The sequence below is a fragment of the Phalangium opilio genome, unplaced genomic scaffold, assembly GCF_054372755.1.
Source record: "Phalangium opilio isolate 3A_F unplaced genomic scaffold, DU_Popi_V2 ptg000002l_1, whole genome shotgun sequence".
Lineage (NCBI taxonomy): Eukaryota > Metazoa > Arthropoda > Arachnida > Opiliones > Phalangiidae > Phalangium > Phalangium opilio.
This window is the reverse complement of record NW_028324144.1, coordinates 8,544,026-8,563,970: the sequence shown is the minus strand read 5'-3', so window position 1 is coordinate 8,563,970 and position 19,945 is coordinate 8,544,026. Positions and strand designations below refer to the sequence as shown.

Sequence of the window (19,945 nt, the reverse complement as noted above, 5' to 3'; positions counted from 1 at the left end):
TGACAATATTTGTAATTTAATTTTAACCAAAATAAGTTTTGATCGTTTGAATTTTTTCGCTGTGAATAAAATTAACCGCATGTTCTTGATTATTTATTTTTCGAAAAGTCACAATTGACATAGTATTTCATATTTTGATAGTTTTCGTGAATAAATATGGTGTTTACAAAAGTTTAGCGTCTTTAACCAATTCGTAAAATAGCGATTGTTTGTTAGTGAGAAGAATTTTGGGAGTATCAAATTCCGCTAAGCATCCCTTGTCCAGAACCATAACTCTAGAATCATAAATTTTCAAATATAGATTTCATGACTGTACAATTTTTGAAAATCTTAAAGCATTATTCGTGCAATACAAGAATATTCCACTAGAGCGGGTAATATTAAGTCCTTTCCAGACTGACACATTTTGTTCGTTTGCATCTTTGCTTGTTGCAAGTTCGCGCTACTGTCCACATTGGGTTTTCGCTACTTTGCATACTCACCTCGAGAAGATACAAATTTCTGACGACTAGGCCAAGAATTTTGCCCAAGAAAAACATTAAACCACAGACGTGAGGAAGGGTGGGGCTGGAGGGCGCCGGTTCGTTTCGTTTTCGTCACTTTTTCACTATGGCGGAAGCAGAGTTCAGCTCAATCGAGTGACTTAATAAATATGGACAACAGTAGATAGCGCAATGATTGGTCAAATTTCATTAGCTCTCAGAATAGGAAAAACAAAATATCTGCGTGTATCTGAACAGTAGCGCGAATACTTTTGGTGATCTGTTGCGAAGATGCTAATAGACGAAGGCGCGAACATGCGAGCGCGAGCTCAATGTGGACAATGCTTTAGACATAAATTTGTACGCCTCGTCAATTAAAAAGTTAACATATTTAAATTTCCAATCCTCAGATTTTCTTGGTACTATGCTCACGATTAAATGTATTTATTTCATTATGGGTGTTCCATCAAAATGCGTACCTGTCATAATCCATGATTGTATTAATTCTATGGGCGACGGTGATGATCGTCGACGTTGCAAATTCCTTTCGTATCGTCGCTTGAATGAGATCATCCGTGTCCATGTCCACTGACGCTGTCGCTTCGTCCAATATTAGAATTCTTGCGTTTCTTAATAATGCACGAGCTAAGCAAACTAACTGACGTTGACCTACACTATAGGGGAACATCAATTTACCGTTTATGAGAGCTTGAATCGAGCATTTCAAAAAATGTTTAATGGAACATTTTACTCGCCATTTGATTGATTTACCTCAAATTTTGTCCGCCTTCGCTGACCGGGTAATCGAGTCCTTGTTCAAGTCCTTCAACAAACGGCTTCAAGTGGGAATCTTCTAGAGTAGACCAGAGTTGTTGGTCGTCGTGTTTTCCGAAAGGATCAAGATTGAGTCTCAAGGTGCCCGAAAAGAGCACGGGGTCTTGGGGAATGATAGCTAACCGCGATCGCAAATCGAATAATCCGATATTAGCAATATTCACCCCGTCAATTATTATCTCGCCATTCGCTGCCTCGATGAGTCGAAACAGTGCCAAGGTCAACGATGACTTTCCGGCTCCCGTCCTACCCACTACACCGACCTTTTCACCGGCAACTATTGAGAAGTTTAAATCTTTTAATACAAGATCCATTCCTTCACGATATCTAGCGCTGTAATTTCGAAAAGCAATTTCTCCACATTCAGGCCATTGGGTAGATAACGGAACTTTTGAGATGTGAGATTGCTCTTCGGACGGCAAATGACAATACTCGTAAACTCGTTCAGCACACACGATTTGCGTCTCCAAACCGGTTATTTGGGCAACACTGTACTTTAGAAACTGAACTAGCTGTTCAAAGAGAAAATTGATATTTAACTATTATACGTAAAGAAACATTTAAATAGTTTATTTATCAAATTGAATCAGGGATAAATGTCATTTCAGAAGCAGGAATGGAGAACAGTAATCTCGGCGCGCTTCAAAGTTCCGGACCCCCTTCCCCGGGACGGGGGTATGGAAGAAGAGGCGGGTCATAGCGACAGAGGTAAAAAGGAATTACGTATTTTTCGCATCAATGTTTTCTGCTCTTTAGAGAACTGCTGTAACGCTACGCCGCGTTTACGAGAACCGCTGTATTGGTAACTGCTGTAACGGGTAACTTCCATTTCGGGAAACCGCTATTTAGGGAACTATTGTTATGAGGACCGCTTTTTTGGAATCCGCTCATACGGGAACCGCTCATGTGAGGGCTTCCCATTACATCTATCCCTGATTTAATATTAATTCAGAGAGGAAACGCTGTAATTTCTTACATATAAAGCTGCACTCAAGACAAATCCGACCATACCAGATGAAATAGTTCCTTTGCATAGAACAATAAAGAGTGACGAACAAAATATCAAGAAGTTTGCCAGTAAATTAAATCGAACTGCCAGCCACCTAAAAGGATTACCATTATTCAAACCGCGATCAACATAATAATAAATACGATGGTTTCATTGAATTTTAATGAAAATTAGACAATTTTTACCTTTGACACATGTTCATCATGTAATTGGCTGCGGTACTCTCGTCAAGAAGCCGAAGAAACTGAGTGTCGTATTTATTGACGGCGCCGCTAGCTCTGATGAATGTTGAGCCAGCAACTGATCCAGAAACGTGGGAAAACAAAAACGAATTCTTCGTCCCGTAAATTCTTTTCAATTGACGATTCGTAGCCATGAAAAAACGCTAAGATAAGCCAAAGCATAATGATCAATTGTCACCAAATAAATTGTTTTACCAAATTAATAATGATTAGTATTGACTTAAAATATTTGTGATTTACCAAAACCCTTTAGAGACACAATATCAAAAACTTTTACAATTATTCGATTACACAATTGAATGATCAGGGTTCGTTATTGTTTCTTCTCTATTAACTGTTTGCTTAAAATTATCGTTCTTACCTGAAGTAACGAATTGGCAATAACAACAATGGCAAATGCAATTGTGAAAAGAGGTAATCCTGTTATAGCTGTAACACTTATAACAGCAATTTGCATTATCGAATACATGGTAGTCCTAATCAAGTTCGGTATCTGTTGGTCCAGATCGTCGATATCTTGCGAAAATCGGTTCAGTATTCTACCAGCGGGTGTTGTATCGAAAAACAAAATTGGACAGCGTAGTATACTTCTCAACATATCGTTGTGTAGTACTTTGGAGGCCTTCAAGGCCACAAACAAGGAGATGACAATAGTCAGATGCGTTAAAACGCCTAGGAGAAGATTTAACACGCCGTATACTGTAAGACGGATTGTTCTTAGACCAGGGTCAATAGCTTCGCCATCTTTAGAATCTTCCCCCCATAAAGCGAGCCAGTACACCATTGCCTGATAGCTCAATGGAACGGATAAATTGCTGAGAACTAAGCCGATACAGCCAATGATTCCTACTGCTTTCGCATAATGTCGGAAAACGGAAAAAGAAGTCTGAAAAAAAGGAAGCACGACTTTTCCATACAGGGAGGTTTAAAACACTAAGGCCAAACAAGGCGACTGTTAAATTTCAGTTACGATACGTCACTTGTACGTAGGAACAGTTTCTCTGCAACTACACTCTCAATGCATATTATTTTGCTTTGAATGAATGGTAATATAGCCTGAATTTAAATTTCCACAATTCTAATGAACCGAATTTGACAGTTTTACTCAATTTATAGTGAACCCACCGATCAAAAATAAGTTCTCTTGAATATTTAAGGCTATTATTGAAATATATAAACATTATTCCAATAATGGGAGGCAAGTAGGAATTTCAAGTCCCCACCAACAATATTAGGTACGAAAACTGTTCCTAGGTATCCAAATTGAAAACATAGTCTTTCCGTTTGCCCTACAGTTCTGAGTCATGCTGTATGCATACAACAAGATACTTATGAATTCATTAAAATACATACATTCCCTTCCTTTAACACCTCTTCAGTAATAAGTCTGGCGTTTCCTTTATCCGTTTCTTTCTTTTTAACATCGGATATATCAGCTGCGGTTGTCTTTTCCGAAATAATTCTGAAAAGTAAACAGTTATTTCATCCATGTCTCACATCGGATGATCACGGCGCAAGATAAGGGTGCGTCTTTAACTGTAGATCTCAATGCCTCGTCATAAATATCCAATGAAAGGGTTTAGATATGGATGAACTTGGGGACATGTAAATGCCAAATACGTAACGGGACCATTGGGAGTAAAGTAGCAGGGTCACGTGGGAGGACTCTCAGAGATGATTCGGGGTGAATTCGATCTGTGCACGTTCGGCGCGTATCATGTCTCTTTTCTGAAGGTCGTAATTGCTACTTAGCACGACTACTAAAGCCTGAGATACCTTCAAATTTACTCTGACCAGGAGTTCATAATAACCCCCCTTCGGGGGAAGTATGAAACTTGCCATAGAGCTAATGGTAAAAATCGCGAACAACAAGATTTTGCCGTTGCGCATATAAAGGACTAGCCTGTTGATGGACATACAACTTTAAAGTAGATTGTAGTAGTATCTATACTCCTTGGTTTTCGTTCCAAAACTTGGCTTGGAGCCTGGGATCTCCGTCGTTAAGAAAAATGGCGAGTATGGGGACGTAGAAACACGATGGAATTCTTATACTAAAGATACTGGGAATCAATTTGTCCATACCGTTTTAATTGAACCACGGAATTCTCACACATATCACAAGAAAACATTAATGACTATCGTTTAAAATTATAAAGGTTGAAATAAAGAAATACAAATACAAATGTTTTGTAGAAAACTAGAAACCATCGCAAAGCCAACTTCTTAGCCAAGGCTTAATGTACACCGCGGCTGACCGCTTTCTTTACGAACCTTGTACCGCGCCGACAGACGCGACTCGCGAGCCATTTTCGCTCCAAAAATCACAAGATAAAAATAGTGCTAACCCGGAATATGGGAAATTAATGCGCGTGGGCGCTAAACATTGGGGTAACTATTTCTTTGGGAGTTAAGCGGTGTATAAATCCGCTGAGCTTTACGGCGAAACTTTGTTGTTACGGGCTTTTTAACTAGTTTCGTACTTCCCCCCCCCGAAGGGGGGTTATTATGAACTCCTGCTCTGACGAAGTCTCAGGTGACGTTGGAAATAGGATGAGTTTAGGCTTTAAGAATCGAAGTCATAGCCCTGCACAGTCACAAAGACTTAAACGTCGATGTTCTCTATTGGTACTGTTGGCTGCGCGTTTCGCCATTTAAATTTTAGAGATATTTTGGGTTTGTACGAAGAAGAGTAGACACGGTAATGTGTAAGTTATTAAGTTTCAAAACAAGAAACCCAAGTTAAAAAAATGCAAAAAATGGATAACAGCACGTGGAAGAACAGTTTCAATCTAAAACTTTACATTGTTCTGTCGATAAGCTCTAAATCATAACCAATAGCTTAAAGGAAAGCGCGGCTCCGTTGATGCCCCTTATTAATGGCTTTTCTGCTACACAGTAGTTAAACTTGCTAAAGGCTACTTAAGCCAAAGGCAGGAACCAATGGGAACTAGTGCATTAGGTCTGATTGGTTCCTGCCTTTGGCAAGGTAAAATACGTGTCCATAAGATTAGCCAGAATGCTAGGGGTGATCACGGAGCCGCCTGTTGCTTTAAAACAGATGTGTGGGAAAATGCGCACAAACATTTCATGCCTCCATTTTTTAGATAGGGGGGAGAAAACGGAAGAGGGGTGTTACAACATTTGGCCACTTCTCCATCTCCCCTAGTTCTTTCATGGTTTATCTACTTACTGCTGATCTTCTTCTCCTAATGCCTCTTTAACATGTTGAGCGAAATAATCACTAACTGCACTGCTTCTGCTCATTATTTTATTGAATGTGCCCTTTTCTATTATCTCTCCGTTGTTCATGAAAAATATTTCGTCCACATCTCGCAAAAACGTTAAATTGTGTGTCACTAAAACTCTGGTCTTAGAGTAAATGAATAAATTGACGAGGTGCACTCGAAATAACAGTTTAATAAAAAGTTTTATGTATTCTACTTTGTTTCTAAGTAATCCATTTGGCCCAATCACTCTGTTGAAAATGTGCTTGCCTACGTGCGAGTCAACTGCGCCCAAGGGGTCGTCCAGTAGGTAAATATCATTATTCTGGTAAATTGCTCTCGCGACATTTACCCTTTGCTTTTGTCCACCACTCAAGTTGATACCCTTTTGAAAGACAGGTGAATTACGTTAAATAATTGTAGTTATACGGTGAAAACGTGATCGAAACATACTCTTTCTCCAATCTCGGTATAGTCGTGAGCAGGGAAAGTTTTGAGGTCAAAATCTAAAGCGCAGCTCTCAATGACTTTCTTGTATTTGTCGTCGTCGAAATCGTCAGTGAACAAGATATTTTTTCGAAGAGAAGTGTTTTCTATCCACGGCTGTTGAGTGACGTACCCAACTTTACCGTTTACTTTCACTTGTCCATCAATTTTATTAATTTCGTTAACCAATGCGGATAAGAGGGAAGACTTGCCAGAGCCAACTGGGCCCACAACAGCAACTAGTGTCCCGTGAGGCACTTGAAAGTTTATGTCCTTCAGACATGCTGGTTCATCTTCTTTCCAGCGGAATGTTGCATTCGCAACTTCAATAGCTGAAAAGAATTTACTAATATTAAAACCTCGCAATTTCATTTTGAAGCGTAACTCTTAACATTGGCGAAACTCGACGCCAGTGCTACAACATTAAAGGCTAGTTGCTAAAATTTAGCGAAGAAACCTCTATTTATTTAACTGTTGATCTAATATAATTTTTTATTTTAAGTAAATTGTTAAATTTCACTTAGCAGTGAATTGCTCATAGTTTTCGGAGGTTTGTTTCAGAAAACGAAGTGTTATAGGATTCATACTTGGAAAATGGTAAGCTTGAAGAGATAAAATGCAGGTTCAAAGTGAAATCAGCCTCTTATGCATATAAGTTTATAATATATGTTACATAAGTATGATACTTTGTAGTGCTAGAGACTGAGAGCTAGTTCGAGAACGACGCGAGAATTGACTAGACGCGGTTATACTGTCCATTTTCCTATTTAGTCTGAACTAAACCTTTGATAGGGCCTCACAGGCGTCGCTTTACCTACGTCACTTCTTGAGAAACTCTCAGTAGCCAGTTTCAAACTTATGGAAAATAACTTATGAACTTATGATATCATTTATAGAATTTGAGCAATTTTCAAATGTTCGTTAAACAGATTACCGTATTTACTGTCATTTGAAGTTTCACTTTTGTTAGTATATTCATCGATTTCAGCGCAATTCAAAACTTTACTGATTCTTGAAATGGAAACTTTTGTCTGTAATAAGTAAATATGAGCACTGTGTAGACGCTACGCTCCTTAACAAGAACATGATTTCCGAGTTTTACCAACCAAGACTAAAGTCTGAAGCACATCAGGTAAATAATACAATGCTGAAACGATTAAGCGAAATAATTGAAATGAAACGAAAGCTTTCTTAGTAGTTAAAACGTTTGCATCGTCAATCAGAACAAACGCGGCAAAACAAGATAGACCAGCCTTAATTAAAAATTAAAAGAAAAAAGGATTAATTAGCTATGTTAGGTTAATATTTGTCAGATTCTCTCAGTTCAACAATCTCGAGTGTTTATAAGAACTGTCCATTATGGGGCGCCAAACCGGACAAAATTCGTACATATTATAGTCGACATATATATTAGTCGAAATCAGATTTCGACTAATATATATCAGATTTCGACTAATATATATCAGATTTAGACTAATATATATCAGATTTCGACTAATATATATCAGATTTCGACTAATATATATCAGATTTCGACTAATATATATCAGATTTCGACTAATATATATCAGATTTCGACTAATATATATCAGATTTCGACTAATATATATCAGATTTCGACTAATATATATCAGATTTCGACTAATATATATCAGATTTCGACTAATATATATCAGATTTCGACTAATATATATCAGATTTCGACTAATATATATCAGATTTCGACTAATATATATCAGATTTCGACTAATATATATCAGATTTCGACTAATATATATCAGATTTCGACTAATATATATCAGATTTCGACTAATATATATCAGATTTCGACTAATATATATCAGATTTCGACTAATATATATCAGATTTCGACTAATATATATCAGATTTCGACTAATATATATCAGATTTCGACTAATATATATCAGATTTCGACTAATATATATCAGATTTCGACTAATATATATCAGATTTCGACTAATATATATCAGATTTCGACTAATATATATCAGATTTCGACTAATATATATCAGATTTCGACTAATATATATCAGATTTCGACTAATATATATCAGATTTCGACTAATATATATCAGATTTCGACTAATATATATCAGATTTCGACTAATATATATCAGATTTCGACTAATATATATCAGATTTCGACTAATATATATCAGATTTCGACTAATATATATCAGATTTCGACTAATATATATCAGATTTCGACTAATATATATATCAGATTTCGACTAATATATATCAGATTTCGACTAATATATATCAGATTTCGACTAATACATATCAGATTTCGACTAATATTTATCAGATTTCGACTATTATATACCAGCTGTTTTGGCGCCTCATAGTAGTCCATCCCAAATCAAGAACGAATGCAATCTTCGTACGCCTGAGTCGTTACTTGCTTAGGCCTATGTAATTTCACCCTCTATTTCTTATCGTTACCTTTTTACATCTTGATTTAAACTAACGTGGTATATCAAGGTCCCTCTTGGTTATATTCTTGAAATATTTTAAATATGGTCTTACTATATATGAGGCAACAACGCCGAGACAATAACTGAAGCCAGTTAGAGTTGCTCGTTTCTTCAAAAAAGAAATTTCTTTTTTCCTTAAATCGGACACAATTTCTTGGAAGGAATCTTCCCAAGCGTAGAGTTTCAAAACACGAATTCCGTTCAATATCTCGCTCATCATTTTGACTCTTTTGTCGGTTATCTTCATTTGCAAATCCTACGAAATATCGCAAAAGATAAACTATTCAAAGGGAACAAGATATGTTGAACTGTAGATTCCATTCAGGTATATTTTACATGAATCTTTTTAGATTTTCTGGAAATTAAAACCGAGGCTGGAATACTCAAGAGCAAAACCGGAAGTCCTATGAAAGATGAGGCACCAATTTCATTGTATAAAAGGTAATAACAAAGAACAATGTGAACGGGGATGCCCCACAAGCGTCCTATTTGCGTTGAAAGAACAACGAATCGACTTGTGTCGATATATATTGTGTTTAATATTTCTCCCATAGTTAGACCTTGCTGATCCATATTGGACAAACGTAAAACCTGTAAGGTATTTAAGCATATTTAAAAATGGATTTACTGATGACAAGACAGACGTAATGAAGATTCACCTTTTTGTAAAGGGCGTGCATGGTTGCCGATTTTAGTCTTAGCCCGAATTTGGTGTTGAAAATACCCACACCTTCCAATAACAAAGACTGAAGCATCCCAGTGATTCCCATAAGGAAAGCGTAGAATACACCCTTCCAAAGAGGTTCGTCGCTTGAAGCAAAGTTTACAAGTAAGCTAAAAGAATAAATAAGAATTTGGGAACTTGGCTTTTTTTCACATGACTTATGTACCCTCATTTTGACATGACTATGTACCCTCATTTTGACATGACTCATGTACCCTCATTTTGACATGACTCATGTACCCTCATTTTGACATAACTTATGTACCCTCATTTTGACATGACTAATGTACCCTCATTTTGACATGACTCATGTACCCTCATTTTGACATGACTTATGTACCCTCATTTTGACATGACTCATGTACCCTCATTTTGACATAACTTATGTACCCTCATTTTGACATGACTCATGTACCCTCATTTTGACATAGCTTATGTACCCTCATTTTGACATGACTCATGTACCCTCATTTTGACATAACTTATGTACCCTCATTTTGACATGACTCATGTACCCTCATTTTGACATGACTTATGTACCCTCATTTTGACATGACTCATGTACCCTCATTTTGACATGACTTATGTACCCTCATTTTGACATGACTTATGTACCCTCATTTTGACATGACTCATGTACCCTCATTTTGACATGACTCATGTACCCTAATTTTGACATAACTTATGTACCCTCATTTTGACATGACTCATGTACCCTCATTTTGACATAACTTATGTACCCTCATTTTGACATGACTCATGTACCCTCATTTTGACATAACTTATGTACCCTCATTTTGACATGACTCATGTACCCTCATTTTGACATGACTTATGTACCCTCATTTTGACATGACTCATGTACCCTCATTTTGACATGACTTATGTACCCTCATTTTGACATGACTTATGTACCCTCATTTTGACATGACTCATGTACCCTCATTTTGACATGACTCATGTACCCTAATTTTGACATAACTTATGTACCCTCATTTTGACATGACTCATGTACCCTCATTTTGACATAACTTATGTACCCTCATTTTGACATGACTTATGTACCCTCATTTTGACATGACTCATGTACCCTCATTTTGACATGACTCATGTACCCTCATTTTGACATAACTTATGTACCCTCATTTTGACATGACTCATGTACCCTCATTTTGACATGACTTATGTACCCTCATTTTGACATGACTCATGTACCCTCATTTTGACATGACTTATGTACTCTCATTTTGACATGACTCATGTACCCTAATTTTGACATGACTCATGTACCCTCATTTTGACATGACTTATGTACCCTCATTTTGACATAACTTATGTACCCTCATTTTGACATGACTCATGTACCCTCATTTTGACATGACTTATGTACCCTCATTTTGACATGACTTATGTACCCTCATTTTGACATGACTTATGTACCCTCATTTTGACATAACTTATGTACCCTCATTTTGACATGACTTATGTACCCTCATTTTGACATGACTCATGTACCCTCATTTTGACATGACTCATGTACCCTCATTTTGACATGACTCATGTACCCTCATTTTGACATGACTCATGTACCCTCATTTTGACATGACTCATGTACCCTAATTTTGACATGACTCATGTACCCTCATTTTGACATGACTCATGTACCCTCATTTTGACATGACTCATGTACCCTCATTTTGACATGACTCATGTACCCCCATTTTGACATAACTTATGTACCCTCATTTTGACATGACTTATGTACCCTTATTTTGACATGACTTATGTGCCCTCATTTTGACATGACTTATGTACCCTCATTTTACATGACTTATGTACTCTCATTTTGACATGACTCATGTACCCTAATTTTGACATGACTCATGTACCCTCATTTTGACATGACTTATGTACCCTCATTTTGACATAACTTATGTACCCTCATTTTGACATGACTCATGTACCCTCATTTTGACATAACTTATGTACCCTCAATTTGACATGACTTATGTACCCTCATTTTGACATGACTTATGTACCCTCATTTTGACATGACTTATGTACCCTCATTTTGACATAACTTATGTACCCTCATTTTGACATGACTCATGTACCCTCATTTTGACATAACTTATGTACCCTCAATTTGACATGACTTATGTACCCTCATTTTGACATGACTGATGTACCCTCATTTTGACATAACTTATGTACCCTCATTTTGACATAACTTATGTACCCTCATTTTGACATGACTCATGTACCCTCATTTTGACATGACTCATGTACCCTCATTTTGACATGACTCATGTACCCTCATTTTGACATAACTTATGTACTCTCATTTTGACATGACTTATGTACCCTCATTTTGACATGACTCATGTACCCTCATTTTGACATGACTTATGTACCCTCATTTTGACATGACTTATGTACCCTCATTTTGACATGACTCATGTACCCTCATTTTGACATAACTTATGTACCCTCATTTTGACATGACTTATGTACCCTCATTTTGACATGACTTATGTACCCTCATTTTGACATGACTCATGTACCCTCATTTTGACATGACTCATGTACCCTCATTTTGACATGACTCATGTACCCTCATTTTGACATGACTTATGTACCCTCATTTTGACATAACTTATGTACCCTCATTTTGACATGACTCATGTACCCTCATTTTGACATAACTTAAGTACCCTCATTTTGACATGACTTATGTACCCTCATTTTGACATGACTTATGTACCCTCATTTTGACATGACTTATGTACCCTCATTTTGACATAACTTACGTACTCTCATTTTGACATGACTTATGTACCCTCATTTTGACATGACTCATGTACCCTCATTTTGACATGACTCATGTACCCTCATTTTGACATGACTTATGTACCCTCATTTTGACATAACTTATGTACCCTCATTTTGACATGACTTATGTACCCTCATTTTGACATGACTCATGTACCCTCATTTTGACATAACTTATGTACCCTCATTTTGACATGACTTACGTACCCTCATTTTGACATGACTTATGTACCCTCATTTTGACATGACGTATGTACTCTCATTTTGACATGACTTATGTAATCTCATTTTGACATGACTCATGTACCCTCATTTTGACATGACTCATGTACCCTCATTTTGACATAACTTATGTACCCTCATTTTGACATGACGTATATACCCTCATTTTGACATGACTTATGTACCCTCATTTTGACTTGACTTATGTACCCTCATTTTGACATGACTTATGTACTCTCATTTTGACATGACTTATGTAATCTCATTTTGACATGACTTATGTACTCTCATTTTGACATGACTTATGTACTCTCATTTTTGACATGACTTATGTAATCTCATTTTGACATAACTTATGTACCCTCATTTTGACATGACTCATGTACCCTCATTTTGACATGACTTATGTACCCTCATTTTGACATAACTTATGTACCCTCATTTTGACATGACTCATGTACCCTCATTTTGACATGACTTATGTACTCTCATTTTGACATGACTTATGTACTCTCATTTTTGACATGACTTATGTACTCTCATTTTTGACATGACTTATGTAATCTCATTTTGACATGACTTATGTACCCTCTTTTTGACATGACTTGTGTACCCTCATTTTGACATGACTTATGTACCCTCTTTTTGACATGACTTGTGTACCCTCTTTTTGACATGACTTATGTACCCTCATTTTGACATGACTCATGTACCCTAAATTTGACATGACTCATATACCCTCATTTTCACATACTTATGAACCCTCATTTTGACATGACTTAATGTACCCTCATTTTGACATGACTAATGTACCCTCATTTTGACATGACTAATGTACCCTCATTTTGACATGACTAATGTACCCCCATTTTGACATGACTTATGCACCCTCATTTTGCCTGACTTATGTACCCTCATTTTGACAAGACTTATGTTAAATCATTGAAGCTTGCATAATGTTCAAACTAATGAATTTCGGAAGTCTGATAAAAGTTTAGAGAAAGTTTCGTTTGTCTTTCATTGAAAGTTTCAAAATAACAATGGCGAAAATTCTTAATACTAAGTATCGAAACAAGTGTCACAAGCTTATAACAATGAAAACTTTATCCTCCCCCTCCCATAAGAAAAAACCCTGAAAATACCCAAGTATCAATGGAGATGTATAGAGCATCGCATCGGATAAATTTTGGAAGATGACGCCAGCCAAAACTAATTTCCATACTGTTTTAAAACAAGCCACTTCGATAGAAATGAAACCTTTCTTATTAATATTGCTTTTTCTTCCCTTCAAGAGGTTGTCCATTTCTACATCCTCGCAGTCACTAAAATATAATTTAAAATAATTAAGATTAGTCTCGGAAATGCGCGAAGAACGAATTTTAAATTACAGAGATACATAATCTATTCTTGGCTACTTACGTTTTACTTGGTTTATAATTCCAACAATTTTCAAACTTCGAAGACACGGTTAAAGCTTTGTCAGAATGGTTCAACTCGTAAACATCCGATGGTGTTAGCGTAGTCTTCCAACCATTCCACACAGCCCTGTTTGTGATAGTTTCAAACAATTAATAAAACAAGTTGGGAAACCAAAACGAACCTCTCCGAGTCGAGACGCAATTAATAGGTTTTTCTTAAATAATTAATTAAATATAATTGATATTATTTTAATCGTCATTAATTTACCTTAATTCTAGTTAAACCGTTTTAAAAAACTTTATTCCTAATATCATTTTAAGCATAGCTATTGTTGACATTTGAGTTCAAGCGTATGCCTCTTTAATAATTCTTGAAAATTAAGGGTACATAAGGCGATTTGTTCACAATAAATGATAAGAAAAGCCGCAATAGCGTGATCCTTTGGTAGAAACCCTGCCATTTAGGAGGCTAGACGTGTCTCGTAATCCTAGCCGATCGCCGCGTACTTCCTAAATCTAACGATGATCATCGAGTAGAAGCCAAAAATTGCTTTATGCGAACACGTTTGCTCCGATTTGCCAACTGCGAACGCGGTGACAGACACGTCCAGTGTAACGTCATCGTCACTCGGAGAGGTAAAAAACCGCCAGACTTGGCGGCATTATTATACTGTAGCTGACTTTAATCAGATTTAAGACGTTATGAATATTTTACCTCGTGAGCCACGAGTATACGATGCGTGAACAGAACGATGCTGATTCTTCCGGCGATTTCTGAAATTAATTTCAATAGAAATAAAAATATTATTTCTAAATAATATAATGCGACGGCGGAACTCTTTCAAGACTCCAAGCCCTTACATTTTTGGGTTTCTTGTTATCCGGCCCGTTATCCGACATGGCAGTAAGGACAAGCATCGAAAGTACCAAGGGTATCTTTACTGATTTTATTATGAGACCAAAATTATCCTTCCTGCCACTCTGACGAAAGATAGTACAACCATTAAAATCGGCTTATCATAAATATTGTACATACTAACCTCTAAGCAGTTATCCATGAGGCTTGACCTGAAGATAATGACATCACTAACCGCTATCAAAGACCAGAAAAGTAGCTGTATACCAGACGAAACGACCCCACGTCGTCGCCCAAAGAAAACTTCCAGCAATAGTGCCAATACCTGTTAAAAAAATTTAAGTTAATAACTTCAGTTATTATCATAAGTTTATAAGATATGTTCCATAAGTATGACACTACCTATATTTCTTAATGCTTAAAGACTTATTAAAAGCTAGTTCGAGAACGACGCGAGAATTGATTGCACTCTGTTTTGCAGCCCAGCTTCCTTTCTAGTCTGTTTTAAGCCTTTAATAGTGCCTCTCCAGGCGCCGCTTAGCGAGAATGTATGACGTTACACCTACGTCACGTCATGACAAGCTCTCAGTGACCAGTGACAAACTTATGAAACGTATCTTATGATATTATAGATTGCAGCTGGCGAAGGTTGATATTGTTCAACTGTTTTTCTCGCAATGGAAGCTGATATAAAAATATTTAGAGCACTGTAGTTCTCAATCTCCTGCTCAACTGCATATAATCTTACAAAAGTGCCAAATTTTATTGCAGCTCCAACGTTATCATCCGTTTGAAAGTCGTCGTGATAAACTTGGTTTGCTAGCTTCATTGCACTTAAAGTTGCCAATAGAATCAAAAATACCTGAAATATCCAAAAAGAAACATCAGGGATAGGCGTAATTTTAGAAGCAGGAATGGAGAACAGAATAATCTGGGCGCGCGTTAAAGTCCCGGACACCGTCAGCAACGTCATCAAAACGTAGTTTAAGCAAGGATTATTTAAAATGTCTAAGGATAAAACGCACACACAGATCTCTATAGTAGGGGAATGTTCTCTAGTTGTTCCGAAATTTTAACCCATCCCCCTCTTCTCCACCTACTGTTTTGGTGCGTCAAACGGAAAAGAAATACCGATACGGCGCCACCTATCTTATTATCGCGAAAGCATAGACGAAAGAGAGATAGTTTTCGAAAGCATGCTGTATAGTTCTTGATCGAATTGTCAACGGTCGTTAAGAACTATTAGTTCAAGATTCAAGAATGAGGTTAGTTCCAAAAAATCATAATTTAATTTTAATAACAGATTAAAGCAATTATCATTGATCAAAGCAAACATTCAGTTCAAGAATATATGAGGTGAGTTTACACTAATTTAGTTTAATAGGAAGGCCTAGTTTGAGTACTTCTACTAGAGCAGACGAGAGCGACAAAACTTTCAAGAACCCGATCACGTGCTGATGCTTCAAAATATTGGCTTTCCGGTTTGCCGATTGTGCCCGCTAGGTACCGTTTGGAACATCTACCTTCGATATTTCCTTCTCTGCGTTTTATCCTTAGACATTTTAAATAATCCTTGGTTTAAGTGAGCCAATAAGATTATTGAAACTCTTCGTTACGTGTTGGAGGGAGGGGCTCTATACTGGGCATACTGAATTAAATACTAACCGTTCTCCATTTCTGCTTCTAAAATTACATCTATCCCTGGTATCATCAATAGACTTACTTTTCTTGTAATATTGTGAATGGAACAGGGCAAAGGCTTCTGATTTGTTCTAAAAACTATGGCTAATTCTAAGGGAAATAAGAGCCATAATACTCCACATGGCACCCAGACTAAGATGGTGGTTTCGAAGCACGGCGTAAAATCAGGGTTGTTGTTGTACCATGTTAAGTTGGCATCCTAAAAGCCAAAAATAGTTAATTGTGCACTGGGGACTTAAATTAAGCTTGACTAAAATATCACAGTCGAATAGTAAAGTTCAATACCATTTTTTTATCTAGATGATGCAATATAAAAATAAAATACAAACTTAAAAGTATTTTTACAGTTTTCGTCTCTTATTGCCACAAAAAATAATAGCCTCTGTTATGTTTCAAACTAATATAAAGTAATACTATTGCCAGATTAATGTTCAACGTAGTATAATGAAATATGGTACCTGCTATAGTATGAACCTCTCAAAATTTGAACTTTAGTAATAGCTAGTAATGCTAGAATTATACGTAATATGATAACATATGTTCCATAAGTATGACCGTAAATTCTTAATGCTAGAGACTTATTGAGAGCTAGTTCGAGAACGACGCCAGAATTTACTACACTCCGTTTTGCAGTCCATCTTCCTATTTAGTCTGCAAAAGCCTTCGATAGCGCCTTACCTTTACGAGAATCTATGACGTTTCATCTACGTCAGTTCATGACAAGCTCTCAGTACCCAGTGACGAATTTATGGAACATATCTTATGAACTTATGCTTATAGTGATATCAAGTTTACCCAAAATGACGATTGACAAAAGTCGTCCAAAAGTTGCGACATTTTTGACGCAAGTACTTAACTATATTCATTAATTAGATTATTTTTTGGCATTTATTTGAAGAACACTCTTACAGCATTCGTCTCATCAAAAGTTGTAATAGCAATTTTCAAAGTGCGTATCTCTCAAACTAACTTGCTAAGAGAGGACTTTAACCTTAGATTATTTTATTTGTAAATGTTTTAGTTAACGTAAGGATAAAATGTTATCACCCTTTGTAAAATCGTAAGTTAAGTTTAAGAGTATGACATACAGCCTGTTAGCAACAAGGGAATACTAGCGATTTTATAGCGACACTATCGTGAGAAATGACTCTAGCAATAATAGTCAGGGCAAGGTATTAGCAATATTAGAAGTTGGGAACCTTGGAGGGATAAATTCTTTGTGTAGATTGCAAAAACATACTCGTACAATTCTGATGTGATTTACTCCAAGTAAATTTGCTCTCGATATATGTTCGAAAAGAGCGGAGTTTCTACAAGTTTTTATCTAAGTTACAGTGTAACAGTTATATATCTTGAAAGGTTTGAAATGCTTCAGTTTAATGAACTTACTCACGTCTCGTCTAAGGTTCTTTATCATTTCCAATTATATCGAAAAACATATGATCGAATTATCACATTTATTTCGGACTTCAGTTGATTGATGTTAAAAACTACTTCCGTTGTACCTATCTATATCTAAAACTGGAACGCATTTAACCCGCAAAAAAAAATAATAATAATAATAAATCAACAGTACGCTTCTAATCGTAGTGAAAGTCTTGCGATTAATTTGTTGAAATAACTGTAAGTTGCCAGAGTGTTTATTAACGGGTTGAAAAGGTGCAGATTTTAGTATTTATGTAGACACTAAACACTAAATAGTCTTTGGAACGTGTAAAAATATCTGCATGATAATATTTTTTAAACAAATCATACTTTTTTAAACTTTTAATTTCAATATAACGATGCTTTATTAGGGTTAAGCATAAAGCTGAGACGTGATGACTCTTTTGAAGGACCTTTTGGACAAGCTTAATGGCTATGGGTTCACGTATCCAAGCATGAATACCTTAACCATACCGTTTCTAAAACTCCCCATCCAGTATTTTTGATATGAACCACGCAGTATTATAAAATTCGTTACCGAACTAAGACTGCATAAAGAACAAAAACTACAAAGAAACAACTACCTGAAATATATATATTGCGAAGCTATTGGTGTTTTAAGGGACTAGAAACCGGGATGAGTTTTCAGTTTATGTAAACACTAAACACCCTTTAGGGCCCAGGGACAGTCCATAAACTACGTCACGCAAAAAAAGCATTTTCTGACCCCCTTCCCTCCAGATCACGCTTCGTCACGTTATCTCAGACCCCTCCCTTAAAAACAACGTCACATTTCTTTAAACCCCCCCCTATGATTTGTCTTAATTTATAAACTTAATTTGATTTATGATTAATATTATAGTTTTTATTGCAAATATTATTACCGTACAAATAATAAACCTGTTAATTCACTAAATTTCTTCCCACGTTGGAGAGAGCCATTCTTCGATTGATTGCGCGCACGGAAATAGGTGCCTCTTGAACACCAATCACGTCATGATTTTTCCCTTCATCTTGATCGACCCACTCTGCGTCATTCTCATTTAAGTCGTCTTTGAAAATACCCAAAATTTCTTTCTTTCTTTTTGCAGCAATTGAAACAAGCCTTGCACTTCTTCTGGTGGGTCCGATAGGCAGTGGCGTCGCCAGGGTCTCGAAATTGGGAGGGCTTAAGCCCTCCCTAAAGTATTGTGTTTCCAATTTTTCAAAACACATCACTTTTATCATGACACCCTCTTGTCTATAAGGCGAATATTAGAGTAATAAAGTAATAATAGAGTAAAAAGTAATTAAGGACTGAACGCATGTTTTATCACAAGAGCTTTCGCATCACAACAATTAATTTTATTAGTGTTAAAATGTTTGAATATAACTTGACATTGACTATATTAGGGATGCACCAATATATCGGCTTTGTGTAAACCGATATTTCCGGGAAAAAATTTACAAGAAATTAAGTACTCAGTGAATACTAATTGAAACACATCAAACAAATTTATGCCCACAATTTAACATTTGCCTTTAAAAATGAAAGGTTTTCCACAATCTCAGTTCTATGCCGTTGTTTACGACTATGAGAAAGTAATTTCAATGGTTTCCCATACCTCCCGTAGACAATCGAAGTCGACACTGACGCTCTCTAATGTGTTTGGTGTCACTAATTTACATTTTGAACTTTTCACTTGTGGTCCATAAGTCTGCTTATAACGCTACATCATGCTGAACAAGGAAAGGAGCTGCATTTTTACTAAAAACCAAGCAAGGATTTAAGTTAGACCACACCATTTTTAAGGAAGGGGGTTAAGTCTGAAATATGTATTGGTACCACATTAAACGAAAGAACTGTGACACGTGTCTCTAATAAAACAAAGTAAAAACGTAAATGGTCCTAAATAATGCTGATTCTACTCTTGGAAACGATATTCATGGGGAAATATTATTTTTTATGGGCCGATAATATCGGCTGGACCGATATCGGTGCATCCCTAGACT

The 19,945-nt window shown here is 36.4% G+C and overlaps 2 protein-coding genes across 2 annotated transcripts; both read right to left on the bottom strand.

Annotated features, from left to right (window-relative positions):
* Positions 1-150: 150 nt before the first annotated feature.
* LOC149718642 (ATP-binding cassette sub-family C member 1-like) lies at positions 151-14,946 on the bottom strand. The gene is made up of 19 exons (XM_089850874.1): positions 14,833-14,946; positions 14,687-14,751; positions 13,973-14,098; positions 13,696-13,875; positions 9,435-9,609; positions 9,112-9,366; positions 8,828-9,031; positions 7,384-7,530; positions 7,212-7,308; positions 6,245-6,609; positions 6,009-6,176; positions 5,758-5,936; positions 3,921-4,029; positions 2,929-3,453; positions 2,511-2,710; positions 2,293-2,419; positions 1,254-1,828; positions 962-1,156; positions 151-275 (listed from the first exon to the last, which is right to left on the bottom strand). The coding sequence occupies exons 1-19, from the start codon at positions 14,887-14,889 to the stop codon at positions 164-166; spliced, it is 3,861 nt and encodes a 1,286-aa protein (XP_089707000.1). The 5' UTR covers positions 14,890-14,946; the 3' UTR covers positions 151-163.
* LOC149718641 (multidrug resistance-associated protein 1-like) lies at positions 14,922-17,365 on the bottom strand. Its single transcript, XM_089861006.1, has 4 exons — positions 17,324-17,365; positions 16,551-16,727; positions 15,576-15,689; positions 14,922-15,152 (listed from the first exon to the last, which is right to left on the bottom strand). The coding sequence occupies exons 1-4, from the start codon at positions 17,363-17,365 to the stop codon at positions 14,922-14,924; spliced, it is 564 nt and encodes a 187-aa protein (XP_089717132.1).
* Between the last annotated feature and the right edge of the window lie 2,580 nt (positions 17,366-19,945).